The 22,491-nt window shown below is 41.5% G+C and overlaps 1 protein-coding gene across 2 annotated transcripts in view; it reads right to left on the bottom strand.

The window, feature by feature from the left end:
- Positions 1 to 22,491, bottom strand: part of SMC1B (structural maintenance of chromosomes 1B) — a 74,745-nt gene that overhangs the window by 3,709 nt on the left and 48,545 nt on the right. The window contains exons 15-23 of one of the 2 annotated variants that reach the window (XM_044227005.1): positions 22,341 to 22,447; positions 11,093 to 11,234; positions 10,117 to 10,262; positions 8,674 to 8,827; positions 6,098 to 6,196; positions 4,185 to 4,341; positions 3,178 to 3,332; positions 2,010 to 2,161; positions 166 to 235 (exon numbers count right to left, since the gene is read on the bottom strand). In XM_044227005.1, the coding sequence (XP_044082940.1) occupies positions 166 to 235; positions 2,010 to 2,161; positions 3,178 to 3,332; positions 4,185 to 4,341; positions 6,098 to 6,196; positions 8,674 to 8,827; positions 10,117 to 10,262; positions 11,093 to 11,234; positions 22,341 to 22,447 (1,182 nt within the window). The remainder of the gene's footprint in view (positions 1 to 165; positions 236 to 2,009; positions 2,162 to 3,177; positions 3,333 to 4,184; positions 4,342 to 6,097; positions 6,197 to 8,673; positions 8,828 to 10,116; positions 10,263 to 11,092; positions 11,235 to 22,340; positions 22,448 to 22,491) is intronic. The other variant, XM_044227006.1, reaches the window with a different exon arrangement.

The following is a 22,491-nucleotide window of genomic DNA, read 5'->3' as shown; positions in this document are numbered from 1 at the left end:
AAAACTAATTTTCAGATACTTAGATTTTTAGATACTTAGATTTGATTTTTAATCAGCAATTATCCAACAAACCGTGTGTGTTCAGGGTAAACCGTCTTTCTGACCAGACCATGATCCTCGAGTGGTACGTGACCTACTAGAAGTTAACAGCAGAAAAAACCTGACCTTGCCAATGTTTGTGTTGTCCAGAGCCGCGTCTACTTCGTCTAACACAAAGAATGGAGCCGGCCGAAAACTGGAACGAGAGCACAGCCCGGTAAGTTACGGCTTTCTACTACGAGGGTTAATGGTATTCAGAGAAAATAAGATAACATCGTCTTGGATGCTTTAGCCTCAGTCACCCAGGACCCCGCCGATGCTACACTGGCCCTTGGTCCGTGTCTCCCGTGACCGTTGCAGGTGGCACCTGGGGCTGCCCCAGTCCGTGGCTCTGGCGTCAAGGATGACCGTCTACTCCCCCGACATGACCCCTTGCTCCTTCCATCTCTTCTGCCAACTCCTCTCCGGGCAGTGCCCTTGGGCTGCTTACCCACTGGTTAGCTCCCCCGGTGACTTCATCTCCTCTCAGGGTATCGATACCATCCTCGTATGGACGGCTCCCATGCCTGCCTCCCACGGCCAGCGGCTTACTCCACAGCTCCGTGTGGGTGTCTAATAAACAGCTCAAGCTCATCCCAAATCCCGCTCCTCACCTGGCCCTTCAGACCTACTCTCTCCCAGGGTCTTCCCACTCTAGTTGATGAGGGGTCATCCCTGCACGTCCTTCACACCCCATGCCTTGTCTGCTCGCCTCTGCTCTCACCCTCGTCCAGCCCACCCTCATCTTCCACCTGGACTGCTACAGCAGCTTCCTAGCCCTGTGCCTGCCACTGCTGTACACAGTCTATTCGCTACCGATGCCAGGTTGTCGCTGGCCTCAGGACATTTGCACTTGCTGTTCTTCATGTCTAGAACATTCTTCTCTTAGCTATCTGCAAGACTTGCTCCCTTCATTCCTTCAAGTCTTTGTACCAACATTGCCTTCTCAAACAGGCCTTGCCAGGTGACTCTTTAATACTGCAAACCCTACATTGCTACTGCTTCTTAGGGCCTCCACTCCCTACTTTGTTTCTTCTCTGTAGCATCTGTCATTTCCCAATAGTCTCTGTGTTGGAGAATTAGTTTACTCATCTATCTTCTCATTTGTCTTCCCCAATAAAAATGAAGTCTCTCCGAGGCAAAGATTTTGTTCTGTTCACTGCTGTCTCTCCAAAGCCTACACCAGCACTTGACACACAGTAGATATGTAGTATCTGTTGAATAAACGAGGGCAGTGACACCTGGTACTAGCTCTGTTCTGCTGAGACTTGCTCAGAACAGGCTCATGGTTTGATTCCTGCTGCCTGCTCTCCCCATGGCCTCTTTTTTATCCCTGGGAGCAGTAATGAGCAGCTGGAGAACTTAGGTTAATCTTCCTGGTCACGGAAGCAGAGAGGCGGCATCACGGGCACCTAGATCTTCATCTAAGGATTTGCATGTTGCAAGTCATTTGCCCTAATTTTAGCTAATCTTTTGATTTACTTCACCAACTGCCACCATGACTAGTGGAAATGAGGAGGTTAAACATTTTTTTCAGAAGAAATGCTTCACTTAACATTCTCTACATAAACACAGGGGTCTCTGAATTGGCGCTAGGAAAATAATATACAGGTCAGGAGTTTTTGTTCCCTTTGGGTTTGTTGTTAACTGTTGGCAATCCTGATTTCACTTCTGGCTCTCAGTATTTTTTTCTTTCTTTTCTGTAAAGCTGGAATATAAGTAGCTACTGGTAATTATAGAGATTTAATGAAACTCTGTCAAAGACTGAATTGTGTGTTTGATTTGCAGTCTAAATTATTAGAGGCCTAAAACATGCCTGAGTGTTGTCTGGCTCAGTGAAGCAGTTTTGTATCACATATGCTAAAACACCTTCTGTGGAAGGGTCCATTTTGTTTCTGCCCTGATGCAGAATCAGGTCACTGGGACCTTACCTGTGCACGGCGAACAGGAGGGCTAATGCGGCCACGCACTTTTCTCCCCCTGACAGATTGTCCATCGGCATGAACCGTTTGCCTGGTGCCACGCAGTTATAGCTAATTCCCTCTAGGTAAGGCTCTTCTGGGTTCTCTGGGCTAAGAAATGCCTGAAACACAGGTTATTTATTTAGCAAAATCAGAAAAGCCATTAGTAAATGTCAACTTCAGAAACTGCAACAGAGTTTGGCTGCAAAATATTCTGCCGGTTAGGTTTTCCTCCACTGTGATGGCAAAACACGCGTGCCCGCGGCTCGTGTACGGAGCTGGCTCTACAGTGTAGTCACAGGAAACAGAGCTGCTGGGTGGGGAGCAAAGGGAAAACATGCTCACACACACGAAGTATCAGGCCTCCCCACATGCCTGGCACGCAGACCTCAGCAGCACGTGCCACGAACTGGACAAAAACAGTCTCATTCAGTGCACTTGGGGCCCGTTTACCAGCCACTTACTGAACACCTACTGTGGGCCAGGTACTGTGGCTACAGAGATGAACCCAGGAGTTACTGGGTTTATTTCAGTCTTGCTTTACTGAAAATAAGTATTTGTGGCTAAAATTCTAAAAAATGATCCAGGATCAGCTGTTGGCCACAGAACACCCCGAGAAAGGTGAAAGCAGGTGTGGCAGACCCAGTAGACATCTGAGTCCACATTCAGTGCCGCAGGCTCTGCCCCGGGTACCAACCATGGAACGGGCAAGGGTTCTAGCAAAGAGACTGTGGACATAATCCTGCCTTCGGTTCTTTCCTTCTCCTGACCGCAGGTCAGCCGTCTCCCAAGACACTCTACATTATATGTCCCTTCACTACAGAGACCGCTCATGGTTCCATAAAATCAAGTTGCCAGACAGCAGAACTGCAGAACTGCAGAGAATCTGGAAACTAAGTGACCTAACCCCTCTTTCAGATGAAGAGATGGGCCCGGAGAGATTCTGCCTTGTCCAGGCTAGCCAGCGGTAGAGTGAATGGGATCTAGAACACACACAGTTACTATGGTAACCGATCTTCTGGAACTGACTTTGCTCCAGAAGTGGGTCACTCAGATGATGTGACATTTATTTCCCACCAGAAAAAAACCAGCAGCAACACAAAGTTCCCAGGAACATCGGTGGGTGAAAAATACATACTTGGGCACTGACGTTTCTGCAGAGCTTCTTGTAGATTTGATCGATTGAGATCGAGACGTGCTCAAAACACTGGCTGAAAAGGTCATATCTCCTTTTTTTCACCTGTTCAAACTCTTGCCTACACATTCTGGCTTCCTTTCTGCTGGCCTCAAAAGCTAAGAGAAAATCAATGTTCTTTATTTTGCAGACCATGAGGGGCTGGCTCCTCTTATTTCAGTTTTAAAGCACAGAATATTTTATTATTATTAATTTTCTTTTAAGATTTTGAGAGAAAGCACACAAGCAGGGGGAGCAGTGGGGAGAGGGTGAAGCAGGCTCCCTGCTGAGCAGAGAGCCCGATGCGGGGCTCGATCCCAGGACCCCGGGATAGTGACCTGAACTGAAGGCAGGTGCTTAACAAGACTGAGCCACCCAGGCATCCTGAAAGCACAGAATATTTTTAAAAACTGGATTTTGAATTTGGTTGTCTTGAGTAAAATCTACATTTAAAATACCCTAATTGTTATTAATTCCAAGAACATGGCTCTTAAAATTGATGAGCCCTTTATCTGCTAGGGCTAATTTTAAGATAATAATGACAAATTCTGAAAGAGTATCTAATATGACCATCCTGCTTGTATAAAAAAAAACTACCTGTTCTAAAATAACCAATACGCCTGGGGTGCCTGGGTAGCTCAGCTGGTTAAGCGTCTGACTCTTGGTTTCGGCTCAGGTTAATTTCAGCGTCATGAGCTTGAGCCCGCATGGGGGTGGGGGGTAGTCTCTATCTCGAATAAATAAATGTTTAAAAAAATAACTAATACACTTGTTTTTAAGTTAAAGCAGAACACTTTCAAGAAGGAAGCAGTGCATATTAAAAGTGCACATTACTATAAGACAACAGAGGAAGATATACAATACAAATAAAGCTGATAAAAATAAAGCTACAGTTGCTAATAAGTGTTACCGAGATCCAAATCCATCAACCCAAGAACATGGCCTGGCCAGCAGCTAGAGCTCAGGCTCACCGTCTGTGGACTCCTGAAACTTGTCTCGGACAGTCTTCAGGTTCTCCAGGGCTCGCAGGTTTGGGGCCGCCGTCTTCAGCAGGATGTCCTCCTGGGACGCCACCTGCTGTAGCAGGAGCCTCAGGCGGGCCTCCACTTCCTTATCAGTTTGTAAGGCCTGTTAGCCCGCAAGGAACAGGGATTAGCTTGCCCTTCCAAACTGCTGAGTAATTAGGGCCCTTCAGAATCCACCCCCTGCCTCCCTCCCTCCACACCCACGCATTCCCTCGCACAAAGCCCTCAGGGTCTGAACCGCACTAGTGCTGGCTTCCGGAGCAGCTGCGCATCTGCGGCTCCTCTGTTCAAGATGCCCCTCGCCCGGAACACGCTTCCCCCCTGCACTTCGTGGTCTGGCTAAAGGGCAACAATTCACATAGTACCTTCGCTTACTCATTCATTACAAAATACTGACCATTTCCTACGTCGGAGACATTCAGTGATGAAAACTGCTCTGGCCTTGCCCTTAGAGAGCTCACAGGGAGGTCAGACATACACATGGGCATTGACAAGCGCCTGAGATGCTCTGACCGGCAAAAGCACAGGTAGCATGAGACAGGGAGAAGGGATCTAGCCCACGAGGAGGGGTCGAGGAAGCTAAACCAGAACAATGGATAGAGCCTGAGTGAGGAGGGAAGGGAAACAGTGGTGCTGGCCTGATTTTCCAGGAAAGCCACCTTGCCCTCCTAGGATCTTTAATTTATATGTGATAAAGGTGATGTTTTAAGTCATTGAGAAGAGAATTCCTTGGAAAATGTTGCATAAACTGGCTCCGTAGGTAACGTCTTAAAAGCAGACTCTTACCTTTTACCATATGCCAAAATAAATTTCAGATGAATTAAATAGGTAATGAAAGCAAAACCATGAACAGGATAAATATTTACTCAGTAATAATGTGGGGAAGGATTTTCTAAAATGAAAGCACTAAATGGATATAGAAAAGACAAAGCTTTTTTCTGATTGCCTAAAAATAGCATAAACACAGTCCAAGAGCCCAGTGAATAACCAATATTAACCCAAGAACACAACGTATATTAAGAACATGAAATTAAAAGATGTGGGTATTGCCACTTGCCATCCACGCTCTACTCCCTCCTTTCTCACGGAGCCCGTGTTTGACCACTTCTCCCTCAAGCTCCCACTGTAGCTGGGGGTGGGGGTAGGGGGACCCTGTTTGATGTAAGCCTAGACCATCCCGTGCCCAGAGCTTTTGGTCGGGAATGAACATGTTGGTCGGTTCAGGACACTGAGATGCGGACATAGTTCCGAGAGGTCTGTCGGACAAGCCCTCCTCCACTTTTAAGAACATGTCACTACAAAGGCAGCCTGTGGCTGGAAAGCCAAGAATGGCTAGTCATTTTGCCCTCACCATGAGAGGCAGTCTTAGGATGGAGTCAGAACAGAAAGAAACCTAGCATCACAGGAGCTTATACGGACGTCTGTGACAGCCAGAGCTGCCCAGTTAAAGAGCCCTTGAAACCGGATCCCAGATGTGTGCTCTACAGCCGTGAAGGTGGTGTCCCCTACTGCAGGGGCCGCTGAAGTACAGTGGCTACTTCTGTCTCTCGCACAATTGCTCGGAGACTAATAATCATGGTGACTCTCCAAGGAGAAAGTCCTTCAAAAAACACTGACCATAGAAGCTTTTCTTCTTTGGGAAAAAATTTCATAGTACTCATGTTCTGCTGAACACACAGTGAGAAGTGCTCATCTCAACATTCTTAAGAAGCTACCTACTTAATACCATTTCTTCAGGCGACGGTAAGAAATCTACTTTTCTCCCTGAATGTAGGCTCTATGGTCCAAAGCGTGTGCTATAGCATATTTAAACATTCATTGTCACGGTGAGTCAGTCCTAATGGGAATCTTTTGATTACCTTCAGATCATCCGTCAGAGAGCTGTAGTCTATCTCGAGGGCTTCTTCTTTCTCATAGATGTCGACCGTTGCCTGGGTACTTTCTGCTTCAGTTCCCAACTGAAATGCAGAGGAAGTCCTTTGTTATATGAAATGGTGATCTCATCCAACAGCCCAAGGCTTCTGGTTGATGCCCACCTCACTCCTTACTGGGGCCTCCAAGGCCATGTCGATCTGGCGACAAGACCCGCAGGTGCTTCCACCTGCACGGTAGGAGCTCAGAACTAGTGATCTAGTGCAGTCTCCCTCACAACAGAAGGAACTTCTGCAAGACCCCTGGCAGGTCTAGTTAACGTACCCTCCCCCCCCTTTTTTAAAGATTTTATTTGTGAAAGAGAGAAAAAAAGAGCACATGAACAGCGGCAGGCAGAAGGAGAGGGAGAAGCAGGCTCCCCTCTAAGCAGAGAGCCCAATGTGGGACATGATCCCAGGAGCTGGGATCATGACCTGAGTTGAAGACAGATGCTTACCTGACTGAACCCCCCAGGCGCCCACATATCCTCTATCTGAACACCTCCAGTGGAAGGGAAATCTCAGGTCCTACCTCTCAATTATGGGAAGACAATTACTCCTGTAACAATTATTATAATCATTTCTACCCAGTGATCCTCATTCAGCCCACTGGAGAGAGACACTTTAGACCTCATGCCTTTTCTATTTCAGGCTTTACAGAGAACATCTTGTACAGCATCCCCACTACACAGCCACTTCTGGATGTACCTACAAAATTCCGATCAGGAATCTCACCATAAAAGGCCCTCCGTATTTCCGGTAGGAAGTGTTCCCTAGGAGAGGAAATCTGTCTCTGTGGCCTCTACTCCCCAACCCTATATCCCCCTTGGGACCAGAAAGAACAAATGCGATCTTCCTCCTGGGATGGACAGTCTTCTAACGGAGGAGGACGACATATTCCCGAGCCTTCCCTTCCCAATACAACACGGTCTGGACCTTTTCACTACCCTGAACGCTTTACTCTTAAGAAGCATCATACTTTAAAAAGTGAATGCAACCCTTTCACTTTTTCTTTTGAGATAATGATTCAGTATTATTCCAGTGTAAGGCCTTTAAAACTTGCTCTGAAATACCCCACCACGAGTGTGAAATTCTTTCAAGCCAATAAAGAAGTCATTTCCGTTCAGGTGGGCGTGCTGGAGAACCATACGGAAGGTTCAGTAACTGAAAGCAATAGAGCAAAGCAGCGGCACGAACACTTGACCAGTAACACTCACTTCGATGTCAGCCATTAAAGTTGCTTCCTCCTCTCTGTAACCTCTTCTAAAATGACATTGCCTTTTATTTATTTTTTAATATTTTATTTATTTATTTGACAGACAGGGATCACAAGTAGGCAGAGAGGCAGGCAGAGAGAGAGAGAGGAAGAAGCAGGTTCCCTGCAGAGCAGAGAGCCAGATGTGGGACTTGATCCCAGGACCCTGAGATCATGACCTGAGCCGAAGTCAGACGCTTAACCCACTGAGCCACCCAGGCACCTGACATTGCCTTTTAAACAGAAGTTCTGTTTCTTTCTGTAGCATAATAACTATTGTTTTTCGGCTCCCATCTATTTTTGCTGTTCACAGACCCATCCCTTCTCTCTCTGCACCTACAAAAGTGAACCCATGACCCAAAGTTCTTCTCCAGGATTTTCCTAACAGAGAGCACAGGGGAGAGTTCTCTTTCCCTCTGGTCAGAGCTGGTGGTTACAGCTGCAGCCATGTGGTGAAAGCCGATTTGGGAGAACAAAGCCAATATATATACTGAGCCAGAAAGAGTTCTTGACAGTGTTCAAATTCCCAGACTGGGTCAGGCATGAGACCTCGCCCTATCCTGCCCCCCTACCCACCCCTTTAAAGCCATCTGAGTTGGCTTTATATAGTTTGTGGCCAAGAAAGGGTTTTCTCCTTTCCTTATCTCCTGTCTGGAATGTGACCTCTGCTACTATTGAGAAAAAAGACAAAGACTTTTTGAGTATGAGGTTATGAGATCACTACTGGCAAGAGAAGACGTGTTAGTATGAAAGATGCTTCACTCTGAAGACTCCGAAGGACTCAGGGCCTTCCTGGGGCGGAGGGTGGATGGAGGGAGTAGCTGTCCGGCTGTGTAGCAGAGCAGGGAGGGGAGGGAGATGTGGAAGGGAGACCCCAGGGCAGAGCTCAGAGATGACCCGTGAGGCAGGACAAACCCGTCTTGTCACTGGCTGTGGACGGGGTAAGCAGCAGCTTCCCTAAAACCCCACCAAAGGCCACTGACATCAACAGCTCTCGATCTCCGACTCCTCTCGGGATCTAACGTGTAGAAAAGAAACTGCGGCCCATCCTGTGGGGCTAGAAGGACACGGATCAGCGAGAGACGTAAGAGAACTGCGTGACATGCCCAGTCCTCTGCAGTGAGGACCGTGGTAGGAGGATGCCTTTCCACCCCCCGGAGCCTTAGCAGCAGAGGGAGGATCTGCGAGGCTGGAACCTCGAGAAGCAGCCAAAGGGCATTGCGGGCAGCTGCCCGCGGCCACATTACTCTGCAGTCCTGCGGGCGAATACCTCCACTTCAATGATGTCGTCCAGTGACCCCAACAAGAGGATGAGTTCGATGTCTTGAACTTTGCAATCAAGCAGCAGATTATGCTTCTCCAGCCGTTTCTGTTCCAAAGAAGTTTGAATGATTACAACTTCTTTTTGCCATTTTCCCACTTCCCTGTAAATACACAGATATGAAAAGTGATATTTTACTCCTTATGTAAAGTTGCACCAAAGAAGAAAAATGAATGTGTTGTAAATGAATTTACATGGAAAAAAGAGTCTTTTCTTGAGTGCTATAAGTTCTAGAGTTACCTCACTGATGTTTCTAATAAAACTTTAACACTCTTGAGAAAGGCCATGACTGTAATTAGTTAATCCAAGGGAGCATTTATAAAATAATAAACATAATTTCTTTAATCAGGCTAGCCTTGTTTCAAAATCTGTATAATTTTTCAAGCTGCATTTCTCCTTCAATATAAGCTTTACACTTTAGACTTCAAAACAAGAGAAACAACCTTTAAACAAGAAAAATGTCTTACCAGTTAAGTCATTACATATCAAATGGTCTGAATGGTCTGAACTTTTCTATTACAGCATTAGTATAATGCTCTCTATTTTAAATGAGGGCTTGGGGATTTTACTAGTTAAAACAATGTGGGATTTTAAAGAGGATCTAGAAACAGGACCAAAAAATAAAATAAATTAAGAATATGATTTTCAAAAATATGATGATGAACAGAGATGTAGTTCTGTTTAAACTAACTACAAAAGTGAAAAAACTCAAGAGTAAATGAACTTTAAGTCCACTCAAAAATCGTAGACAAAGAACTTTCTGACTCTATCCTGAAATGCTGTAAGTCTTTGACCAGTGGGCAAAACCATGAAATGCTGAGTTGACCAAACCAGAGCACATTTCATCTAATTGCTTACAGTCATGCCCATCATCTAGGAAAGCAGAGGTCACACTGGTACAGCGGGTCGCCTGGTTCCAAGTGTCATCGTCCCCTTCATGACAGACACACATGCTTAGCACGTGCCAGGTACTGTTCTAAGTGTCCTATGAAAAGTCCCTCATTTAATCCTTACAAGTGTCCTGGGAGGCTATTTACTATTTACTAGAGGAGGAAACAAAGGCGTAGTGTGTAAGTGGCAGGGCTGGGGGACGTGACCATGCAGACCGTCTCCAGACGCCCCCCTGCAGGCTTTGTCCCACAAGCAGAGTCACAGGGATTTAGGGCAGGGGCTCTTAGCACAGGCCCACATTGTCATCCGCCAAAGAAAACTATTCACTCTAAACAACTAACCACCTCTTTTGGTTTTTCCCCAGATGAGAACACTTGAAAGGTGTGATGTGGGACCAAAGGCAGCAAGGGCACATATTCAAATAACAAAGCTTCCTACAATGAATTTCAAATTGGTAGTAAACGTCTTCAAATTGCTGGTTGTGGTCTTCCAACTAATTACCTATCAATAGCCAGAAATCTCTTCCGCTCTTCTTCCAGCTGAGCTTGGACCTTCTCGGCGCTCGCATTCTGAGTGAGAAATACGTCCTTAAGTTGCTGCCGCTTTGCCATGAGATCATCCACAATCTGCAGACAATTTTCTTCAGCCTGAATGAAGATGATTTACACTGTAGACTCACCGTCTTTTACGTTAATAAGGCCCACAGATCATCTTAGTGTCAAGAAACCAACCCAGTGATTCTGGGATAAACCCTCGTTCTGTGTGGTGCGCGGACCTCTATCTCACTCTGTGGGACCCACTCTGGCTCTACGCCTCTTGGAAATTGGCGATTCCTACCTTTCTTTGTCCTTCATTTTGGATTCATTCCCCAGCTTAATGCCATCTGACTTCTGTTCCTATTGTCCAATGAAGACGTTCTTGCTACTCGGACCTCTTACCTGGCAACCTGACAACTGCCCCCATGTCCTCTTCCCGGCATGGTGGGGTTTCTGGCTCTACCTCCATAACCCGTGCGACCACGCCTTTCAGAGTCCCACCCTTGCCTCACTGCTCCGCACAGTCCTCGGCCCTGCCCGGGAGTCTCAAGCACTTACAGTTTCAATTCACTTCCAGAAACAGGCCTGGGCTCCTCCCACCCTCTGTGCCCCCCTCACTTGCCAGAGATCGCTGCTTCGGTGTCACACAGGCAGCTCCAGCTCCGCGGGTCTGGAATGTTCTCCCTCTTACTCGCTCCTCTATCCACCCATCACCCCAACTAGGACTCAGGAGTCATCCCTGGCGTCCCTCCTAGGCTTAGGCTCCCACTTCAACATCCAGGAATTCATGAAACTGCTGATTTGACTTCCGGTATTTCCCAAATCTGCCCTCCACACCTTCTGTCCCCAGGAGGACACTTCAGGAGCTCGACCCGTGTTTACTCAGCGGAGGAAGTCATCGTCCCAGTGACAGGGCGCCTCAGCCGCCTGTTCTTAGTTACCTGCTTTAGGTTATCGATGTCTTCTCTGCCTTTCTGGACGGTCTCTTTTAATTTGTTGATCTTACTCAGTCTCTTCTTCAGCTGATTGCGACTGTATTCGAGTTGAACATTAAGCCGAGTTTTCTGTTTTTCAAATTCTAATCTAGTATAATAGAGCCAAGCGTTACAGGTGGTAAGGAGTCTCTTAATTCTTTACTTTTTAGTTGTTATTATGAAAAGTTTTAAGAAAATACAGAAGTAGAGGGAATGCTATAAGGACTTTAGTTCATGGTCAAGCCTGTTGTATCTACAGTTGTATTTGTGGCTTTGCTCCAACCCTGGCACATCTCAGACCTCATGTAACTTCATCAGTAAATATTTTAGTTTGTATCTCTGGAAGTGGAGTGACCATTAACACAAAACCACAAGCTACTGTAGATACAGATGATGACAATTCCTCAATATTAGATTGCTCTCGTTACCAGATTTCCGGAGTCTCATTAAAATCAAAACAAAACAGGGACGCCTGGGTGGTTCAGTCGGTTAAGCCGCTGCCTTTGGTCCTGGGATGGAGCCCTGCACGGGCTCTTCGCTCAGCCGGGAGCCTGCTTCACCCTCTCCGCCCCACTCGTGCTCTATCTCCCCCCTCTCTCAAATAAATAAATAAACAAATCTTTAAAAATAAAACAAAACTGGTTTGAATCAGAGTCCACACACAGCATGTGGATATGTGTTTCTTGAATCTTCTGTAATCTGTGGGCTCTCCCCTCCTCTTTAAGTTACAATTTATGTGCTCATTCTCATTTATTTAGTCTGTCTTTCCAAACGGCTAGTCACCCACAAACTGCCAACGTGGGAATGGAAGAGCACCTCTCTCCTGAAGCTCCTTCCCCCTTCTCCAGCCTCACCAACTCCTCATCAAGAACTGCAAGACCAGCTGTAGCTCATCCTTCCCATCCTCTCGCCCTCACATGCCCCGTTAACAGGCACCTTCAATCCAGACAGATTTTCAAGCACTAACCGTTACGAGAAACCACAACAAGAACAATAATGATAAATACAGAGTGATATTCAGTGAGCGGTCGCCGGGTGCCAGACTGCCACATGTGCTTTTACACGTGCTTTAGTTGTAGGACTCTGAGGGGCTAATACTACTCTTGCTGTTGATGAGGAAGCTGAGCAGACACGGCACAGAGTGGAGTTTGTTGCCCCAGGCTACCCCATGAGGAAGTGAGGGAGCCCCGGTCTGGTCCGAGACACACTCAGAGTCTGCTCTGAGACACACTCAGAGTCTGCTCTTAACCACCGAGCACAGTGCCCGCAGGGGGAGTTCAGAACAAATCCTTGAAGGATTTCTTCCTGCTGCAGGAGGCAGACATGCAGACTATGGGAACCACTTCTTCACTTGGCTCGGGAGCACCATACTGCTCTGGCTTTCCTGCTCCCTCACTGGCTGCTCCTTTGATGGTTTCTGGTGATCTTACCCAGGCACGTGGCTTTAAGTACCACCTGCATACAAACAATCCCAGAATTTATACCTCCAGCCAGGACCTCTCTCATGGACTCCTAACTCGTAGACTCAACTGCCTACTCCACATCTCCAGACAGATGTCAAAGGCATCCCAGCACACATAATGGGTAAGTTACTAGAAGTAGTAAGAGGTTTTAGCAAAATCATGTTACAATCGAAAATTGATAGCATTTTTCTACACCAGTAGGAACCAATTAGAAAAATATTATAAAAATAAATATTACTCATAAGAGGAAAAAAAACCTATAAAATATCTGGGAAGTAACTTAAGATCACATAAGATCTGTATTAAAAAAACCTTTAAAATTCTAATATAGAATATGGATGATTAGAATAAATAAAAAGATATATTATGTTCTTATGTGAGAGGATTTGATATTTTGAAGATGTTCTTTCCAAATAAATCTATAAATCTGACACAATCTCAATCAGAATTCCAGTAGGATTTTTATGAGAAACCCAATGAACATATATAGGCATAGTTCTTTAAAGAAAATCTATCAAAGTTCAAGTAGACTTCAGAAAAAAGAATATGATAGGGACTAAAAAGGGGCATTTCACAGTGATAAAGGGATGAATTCACCAAAAAGACATAATGTTCCCAAATTACGTATGGACCTAACTACAACACTGTAGAACACATGAAGTAAAAACTGACAGAACTGGAAGAAACTAACAGATCCAAAAGTATACTTGGAAATGTCAACACTCCTCTCAGTGTTTGCTGAACTAGCCAGAGGACCAGTAAGTATAGAGAGTACTTGAGTGATACCAACCAACTTGGTTTAACTGACACCCAAAGAACATTCCACCCGCCAACAGGTACCTATTAAACAACACACTGCTAAATGCCCCATGGGTCACTGAAAGAAATCATAAGGGATATTAGAAAATATTCTGAATGGAATGAAAATACAATATACCAGAAGTAGTAGGATGCAGCTTAAGCAATATTTACAAAGAAATATAGTTTAAAATTCTTGTATCAGAGGGCTGCCTGCGTGGCTGAGTTGGTTAAGCATCTGCCTTCAGCTCAGGTTGTGATCCCACAGTCCTGGGACCAAGCCCCACATTGGGCTCCCTGCTCAGTGGGGAAATTGCTTCTCTCTCTCCTTCTGCCCCTCCCCCTGCTTATGCTCGCTCTCTCTCTCAAATACATAAATAAAATCTTTAAAATAAATAAGTAAATAGAATGCTTATAATAGAAAACAATTAATCCAAAATCAGTAGAAGAAAGAAAATAATAGAGGTAAGAGCAGAAATCAACCACATAGAAACAGACAAACTACACAGAAAATCATGCCAAGTGAAATAAGTCAAGCAGAGAGAGTCAATTATCATATGGTTTCACTTATTTGTGGAGCATAACAAATAGCATGGTGGACATGGGGAGTTAGGAGAAGGCAGTTGGGGGAAATTGGAAGGGGAGGTGAACCATGAAAGACTATGGACTCTGAACAACAATCTGAGGGGTTTTAAGTGGTGGGGGTAGGAGGTTGGGGGAACCAGGTGGTGGGTATTAGAGAGGGCATGGATTGCATGCAGCACTGGATGTGGTACAAAAATAATGAATACTGTTATGCTGAAAATAAATAAAAAATAAATTAAAAAAAAGAAACAAAATGTATAAGAAAATTTTAATCACACACACACAAAAAAAGAAAATCAATGAAACCAAGAGCTGCTCTTAGAAAGGATTAATAATAAATTAATATACTTCCAGCTAGGCATTAAGAAAAAAAGAAAGAAGACAAATCACCAATATCAGAAATGAAAGAAAGAACACCAGTACAGATCCTACAGACATTAAAAAGGCTAAAAAGCAAATATTATTAATAACTATGTTAATAAAGTTGACAACTTGGATGAAACACAAAATTTTCTCAAAAGACACAAACTACCAAAACTCACTCAAGAATAAAGATATCCTGGGGGCACCTGGGTGGCTCAGTCATTAAGCACCTGCCTTCAGCTTAGGTCGTGCCTGGGACTGAGCTCTGCCCTGGGCTCTCTACTTGGTGGGAAGCCTGCTTTTCCCTTTCTACTCCCCCTGCTTGTGTTCCCTCTCTCCCTGTCGCTCTCTGTCAAATAAATAAATAATATCCTAAAAAAAAAAAAAAGAAAAAGAAAAGAAAAAAGGTATGAATAGCCCTATATCTATTTTTTTTTAAAGATTTTATTTATTTATTTGAAACAGAGAGACAGCAAGAGAAAGCATGAGCAGAGTCAGGGGGAGAGGGAGAAGCAGGCTCCCCACTGATCAGAGAGCCCGATGTGGGGCTCAATCCCAGGACCCTGGGATCATGACCTAAGCCAAAGGCAAAAGCTTAATAGACTGAGCCACCCAGGCGCCCCTAGCCCTATATCTACTAAAAGAACTGAATTTGTAACTAAAAACCTTCCCATAAAGAAAAGTGGGTGGCCCCAGTTGCTTTACTGGAAAATTTTACCAAACTTTTATGAGAGAAATAATACAAAATTCTACAAAAACCCTTCCAGAAAACACAAGAGGAGACAACAATTCTTGACTTATTTTATGGGTCTTGCATTACCCTGATAGAAAAACATGGTAAAGATATTGCAAGAAAACAAAACTATATATTAGTATGCTCATGAATGTAGATGCAAAAATCTTACTGAAATTTTAGCAAATCAAATCCAGAAATATTTGATTTTAGCAAATCAAAATCAAAAATACAAATATGACTGAGTGTGCTTATTCCTATGTATATAAAGTTGGTTTAACATCAATCAATATCATTTACCATATTAATAAGTGACAACAGAACCCTAACCAAGCACTCACTCAAAAAATGGCAGAAAAAGTATTCTACAGAATTCAATATTCATTCATAAAACATTTTAGCAAACTAGAAATAAAAAGGAACTATCTCAACCTGCTAAAGGGCACCCTAATGTTAAAACCATACTTAACCATGTACGAGTGAATGCTGTGGCCCTAGGACTGGAAGAAAGTCAGGATGTGTGCTCCTACCACGTCTATTTGTTCAACATTGTACTGGAGGTCCTAGTTAGTGCAATAAGGCAAGAAAAAGAAATAAAAGGCGCACTAACTGGAAAGGAAGAAATAAAATTTTTTTGTCAATGAAATATGATCACCTATGTAAAAAATCCTAAGGAATCTACAAAAGAGCTCCTAGAATTAACAAGTGAAGCAAAATTACAGGATACAAAGTCAATTTATAACACTAATGCTGTTTAGGGGAGCCCAGGTGGCTCAGCTGAGCATTGATTTCAATCCAGGTCATGATCTCAAGGTCTTGAGATCAAGCCCCATTTTGGATTCTGTGCTCAGCGCATAGTCTGAGATTCTCTCCTTTCCTCTTGTCCCTCACCCCATTCTCTCTAAATAAATAAAGTAAATAAAATCCTAAAAAAAACTTATACCAATCTTAATTCAATATACTAAGAACATCTATTTGTAACTGATAATTACAAACAATTCTATAAATAATAGCATAAAGATATAAGGTACTTACAATAAACTGAACAAAATATAAGACCTGTACACTGAACACCAAAGAACATTAATGAGAGAAATTAAGGAAGATCTACATTAAGTGAAGACAGACACCGTGTTCATGAATACTATTAAAATGTCAATTCTTCCCAAATTAATGGGTTTAACACCATCCCAATCAAAATCCCAGCAGACTTTTAAGAACAATTGAAAAGCTGATCCTAAAATGTACATGGAAATGCAAAGGACATAGAAGAGGCAAGGGCTTGACCCTCCTTGTTCACTGCTGTAGTCTCAAGTGCCTAGAACGGTTCCTGGCTCATGGGATGTTTACAGTAAATAGGTGTTGAATGAATGAACAGACCATGAGAGAATTAGAATTAAAGGAAATGGGCCAAAATATTGATGGTTTTTATTTCTGGACAATGGGATAATGACTGATCTTTTAAAAAGTTTTCTCTATGTTCATCAAGAGGCACATACTACTTTTGTATTTAAAAATTCTACTTGAGGGAGCCTGGGTGACTCCGTTCATTAAGCATCTGCCTCCGGCTCAGGTCACAGTCCCAAAATTGAGCCCCACATCAGGCTACCTACTCAGCAGTGAGTCTGCTTCTCCCTCTCCCTCTGCCCCTCCCCTTGCTCTCTCTCTTTCTCTCAAATTCTTAAAAAAATTAAAAATTATACTTGATTATATGAAAACCACCGGTGGGGCTCCTGGGTGGCTCAGTCAGTTAAGTATCCAACTGTTAATTTCAGCTTAGATCATGATCTCGGGGTCGGAGATCCAGCCCCAGCATTGGGCTCTATGCTGGGCATGGAGCCTGTTTGAGATTCTCTGTCTCCCTCTCCCTTCGCCCCTCTACTCACAGCCCCCATTTCTCTAAATAAATAAAAAGAAAAGCCCATAAGTAAGATTATGCTCAATGGGGGAAAACTGAGAGCTTATTCTCTAAGGTTAGGAATAAGAGGAGGATGTCTACTCTCACCACTTTTATTCAACATAGTACTGGAAGGCCTAGCAATAGCAACCAGATAAGAAAAAGACATAAGAAACATCCAAATTGGTAATGAAGGAGTAAAGCTTTATTTGCAGAGGACGTGATACTATATATAGAAAACCTGGAGGACTCCAACAAAAAAACTACTAGAAGTGACAAATAAATAAATTCAGTAAAGTTGCAGGATACAAAATCAATCTACAGAAATGCATTGCATTTCTCTACTAATAAGGAAGCAGCAGAAAGAGAAATTAAGAAAACAATCCCATTTATAACTACACCAAAAATAATAAAATACCCAGGAGTAAGCTTAACCAAAGAGCTCAAAAACCTGTACTCTGAAAATTATAAAACACTGAAGAAAGAAATTGAAGAAGATACCAAGAAATGGAAAAATATTCCATGCTCATGGATTAAAAGAATAAATACTGTCAAAATGTCTATGCTACCCAAAGCAATCCACAGATTTAATGCAATCTTACCAAAATATCAATAGCATTTTTCACAGAACTAGAACAAACAATCCTAAAATTTGTATGGAACTTCAAAAGACCCCTAAAAGCCAAAGAAATCTTGAGAAAGCAAAACAAAACTGGAGGTACCACAATTCCAGATTTCAGGTTATACTATAAAGTTATAGTACTTAGAACAGTACATAACTGGCATAAAAACAGACCCACAGTTCAATAGAACAGGACAGAAAGCCCAGAAATAATCTCACAACTGTACTGTCAATTAATCTTCAAAAAAGGAGGCATGAATATGCAATAGGAAAAAGACAGTCTCTTCAACAAATGGTGTTGGGAAAACTGGACGACTACATGCAGATGAATCTAACAGGGCCATTTTCTTATTCCATATATAAAGAAGAAACTCAAAGTGAATTAGGGACCTAAATGTTAGGCATGAAACCATAAAAATCCTAGACTAGAGCACAGGCAGTAATGTCTCTGACACTGGTCACAGCAACTTTTTCCTGGATAGGCCCCTTGAGGCAAGGGAAACAAAGGCAAAAATAAACTATTGGGACATCAAAATAAAAAACCTTCTGTACAGCAAAGGAACAAATGGTCAACAAAACTGAAGGACAACCTACTGAATGGGAGAGAATATTTGCAAATGATCTATCTAATAAAGATATATATATATATATATAGATAGATATAGATATATATCTAAAATATATAAAGAACTCATGCAACTCAATGCCCCCCAAATCAAATAATCTAATTGAAAAATGGGCCGGGGCACCTGGGTGGTTCAGTGGGTTAAGCCTCTGCCTTCAGCTCAGGTCATGATCTCAGGGTCCTGGGATTGAGCCCTGCATCGGGCTCCCTGCTCAGTGGGGAGTCTGCTTCTCCCTCTCCCTCTGACCCTCCTCCTTGCTCATGCTCACTCTCTCTCAAATAAATTTAAAAAATTTAAGATAATAAAATAAAATAAAAGGGCAGAAGACATGACCAGACATTTCTCCAAAGAAGACATAAAGATGGCTAACAGACACATGAAAAGATGCTCAGCATCACTCATCATCAGGAAAATATAAATAACAGTGAGATATTATCTCACACTTGTCAGAATGGTGAAAATCAAAACATAAGAAACAACAGGTATTGGCAAGGAAATAGAACAAGGGAAACCCTTATGCACTTTTGGTGGTGCAGCCACTGTGGAAAACAGAATAGAGGTTCTTTAAAAAGTTAAAAATAGAACTATCATATAATTCAGTAACCACACTCCTGGGTATTTACCCAAAGAACAGGAAAACACTAATTCAAAGGGATATATGCATCGCTATGTTTATAGCAGCATTATTTACAATAGCCAAACTAGGGAAACAGCCCAAGTGTCCATCAGTGATGAGTGGATAAAGAAGACGTGGGATAGATACAGAATGGAATATCATTCAGCCATAAAAGAGAATGAAATCTGGCAATTCACAACACCACCGGTGGAGCTAGAGTATTATGCTGAATGAAATAGACCAGTCAGAGAAAGACATACACCATATGATTTCACTCCACTGTGGAATTTGAGAAACAAAGCAAATGAACAAAGGAAAAAAAAGAGACAAACCGAAAAACAGACTCTTAACTATAGAGAACAAATTGTTATCACAAGGGGAGGAGGGTGGAGGACGTATGAAATTGATAAAGGAGATTAAGAGTATAGTTACCTTGATGAGCATGGTGTAATATATGGAACTTATATTGAATATATATATAATATATATATAATCACTATATTATACACCTGAAATTAATATAACACTGTAGACTAACTATATTGGAACTAAAATAAAAAGTAAAAACATAAGTAAAAATAAAAATTATATTTGATTTTTATATCTTTAGGAGATGATAGATATTAACAAAACTTAGGCAGTAATCATTTTATAATACATGTAAGTCAACCCGTTATGCTATACACCTTAAACAGTGATGTATGTCAATTACATCTCAATAAAACTGAAAAAAAGGAGCACCCAATCAAAAGAAACCAATCATCTAGATAAGTACAGTATAGAGACCTTAAATAATCTGCAGTCATAAATGCTTTGTTTCCTATTTCTGCATGATTTGACTCCTTTTAAATATAAGATGACTATATCGCCAGCAAAGGGGCTGTCCTCTAACCTACAATACAACCTTGTCATTGTCACTATTGTACCCTTATATTTAGAATTTATAGTCATAATGCCAATGCAATTATATTCAAAAACATAATACATGGATGTGGTATGAAGTTAAAAAGATGTAAGAATACACAAAAAGTAAATATCTCTATCCCACACTCTGTCTCCTCAGAGGCAACCACTGTTAATGATCTCTAAACACATGTGTACATGTATTTTCCCCCCAAGAATGTCATTTGTCTCCGTTCTCTTCGTGATGCTATTGCCGTGCAGAACATGTTATTTCTACACATTTGCATTTTATCTTTTCTTTTACAGCTTCCAGCATTTATGTCATACCTTCCTTGATCTGAGATTATTTTTAAAAACTTTCTTATGACATTCTAGTATTCCTATGTTTTCATTTATTTACTGAAATCTTTGATCCAGCTGGCATTAATCTGACTCTAAGGAATGAGACAGGGATCCAAGTAGGTTTTTATCCAGGTTACAAACACATGTATCCCAACATGATTGCTGAAAGTATATTTTTTTCTCCACTGATATGAAATGCCAGTTTTATTTTAACTCGAATTTCCCTTTGAGATCTAAGTGTATTTGTAGACTCCATTTATGAGCAAGCACCTCAAGATTTTAGTTAATCCAACTTTACACATGTTTCAAAGTCTGGGAGTTCTAGTCTTTTCTCATTATCTTTCCCAGATTTTTCTTAGCTAGTTCAGAATATGAACTCTAGAATCATCTTATCTGGTTAAAAAAAAAACCTTGTCCACACATGTATTGAGAGGATATGTAAATTGGAGATTAAGTTAGGGTGAACCAACTTCTTTATAATATTGGGTCTCCCTATAAAAAAACTAGTATGTTTTTCTTTTTATTCAAGATTATTTCTCTGTCTTGTTTAAAATATTAGATTTCTTTTATTAAGTAAAGTCTGTCCCCAATTTGGGGCTTGATCTCACAACCCTGAAATCAAGCATTGCTTGCTCAACCAACTGAGTCAGCTGGGCACCCCTGAAAGTTTCTTTATGTACTTTTGGATTTAGTTAAGTTTACTCCTAAGTATTTTACCTTACTCATCTCTTAATATTTGAGGTATTTTCTCCCTACATATTGTCTCCCTGATAGTTTTTATATAGAAAGTCTAAAACTTTTTAAATTAACTTTTATATTTTTAAGTTTCATGTTAATATTCATATCCAGCCATATTACTGAATTCTCTTTTGTTTCTAACAAAAAAGTTTCTAATTTGTTTTCCAGGAATTTCTAGATACATATCATATAACCTGCAAATAGTGGAAGTTTTATTTCCTCCTTTGCAAATGTTTATACCTTATTTCCTGTCTAACTCTATGGACTGGGCTTGCTAGAAGAGCATTAGGTAATAGTGGTGATACCGAATATTCTGCTCATTTCTCACTTTACTAGGAACACTCCTAGTGTTCCTCCATGAAAACATAATGCTGATTTAGAAGAAGGTATATTCTAGCTGAAATTAATGATGTACTATATGTTGGATAAATGAATTTAAATAAAAATTTTTTAAAAGATTAAGGTATATTTAAGATTTTTAAATCAAGAATGGATGCTGAATTCTGTCAAGTGACTTCATCTTCTCTAGAGTTGATTGTGTGATTTTTCTTCTTTGATCATTAATATGGTAAAAATTATAGCAATAATTTCTTATATTGAACCACCCTTCTATTTCTGGAATGAGGTCCACACTAGATCATGGTGTATTGTTTTGTTGGGTTGTTGCACTGTTTGTTTCTAGGTAACCTTATTTTATTTCATTATTTATAGATAAGAATGATTTAGAATTTCTTATGGGATGTGTACATAACATTTTTTGGATTTTTGCATCAGTATTATTAAATATTATATTCATTTCATAAAAGGATGTTTCTTCCTCTTCTATAGTATCATGTAGTTTAAATACTGAACATTTGTTTAAATATTAAATGATGAAGTTACTTGTGCCTTTAAAGTTTACTAGTTCAGTAAACTTTAAACAGTGATGTTTAATAGGATGATTCTTTGTGAGACATCATGTACCTGGTGAATCTGGGGAAGAGGGTGCTGGGTAAGAGGCTTTTCATGTTCTTCTCTTATGGCAACTGATCTTGTATTTTTCTATCTTGGGAATATGTTATTTCTTGAAGATTATCAATTTTATCCACATACATGGATATTTACAGAGAAATAATTAAATTATCTTACTATTTTAAAAATAACTGCTATGTGTGTAATTATGTCCCCATTCTCTTATTTTGTATACTTATGCTTTTTCTCTTTAAAAAATTATGGAATAAAAGAATTATAGCTCTTCATAAGAATATGAATGTTTACTAGCTATTTCTTGATGATCTGAAATAAAGACTCACTCAGTCGCAATTGTCTTATATTAAGAAATTAGGGTTACAGGGGAGCCTGGATGGGTCAGATCAAGATCTCATGGATCATGAGACCAAGCCCCACACTGGGTTCCACACTCAGTAGGGAGTCTACTTGTCCCCACCCCACCCTTTCTCTCTAAAATGGATAAATAAATCTCTAAACAAAAAGAAATAGCAGTTACACTTATATATATGTGAGTTGCTAACATTTTCTAATAAAAATACCTTTTCTGATCAATTTCTTGTTGCTGTTTAACCTGTTTCTTCTCAAATTCACGAATATTTTCCACGCCAATTTCTTCACAGAAGTGTTTGAAAATCTCATCTTCCACCTTTTAAATTATTTCAAAATAACTGGCTTAATAATTAATTTTAA

The sequence above is a fragment of the Neovison vison genome, chromosome 12, assembly GCF_020171115.1.
Source record: "Neovison vison isolate M4711 chromosome 12, ASM_NN_V1, whole genome shotgun sequence".
Classification (NCBI taxonomy): Eukaryota; Metazoa; Chordata; class Mammalia; order Carnivora; family Mustelidae; genus Neogale; species Neogale vison.
The sequence above is the reverse complement of the archived record's forward strand: the minus strand, read 5'-3'. Positions and strand labels throughout refer to the sequence as shown.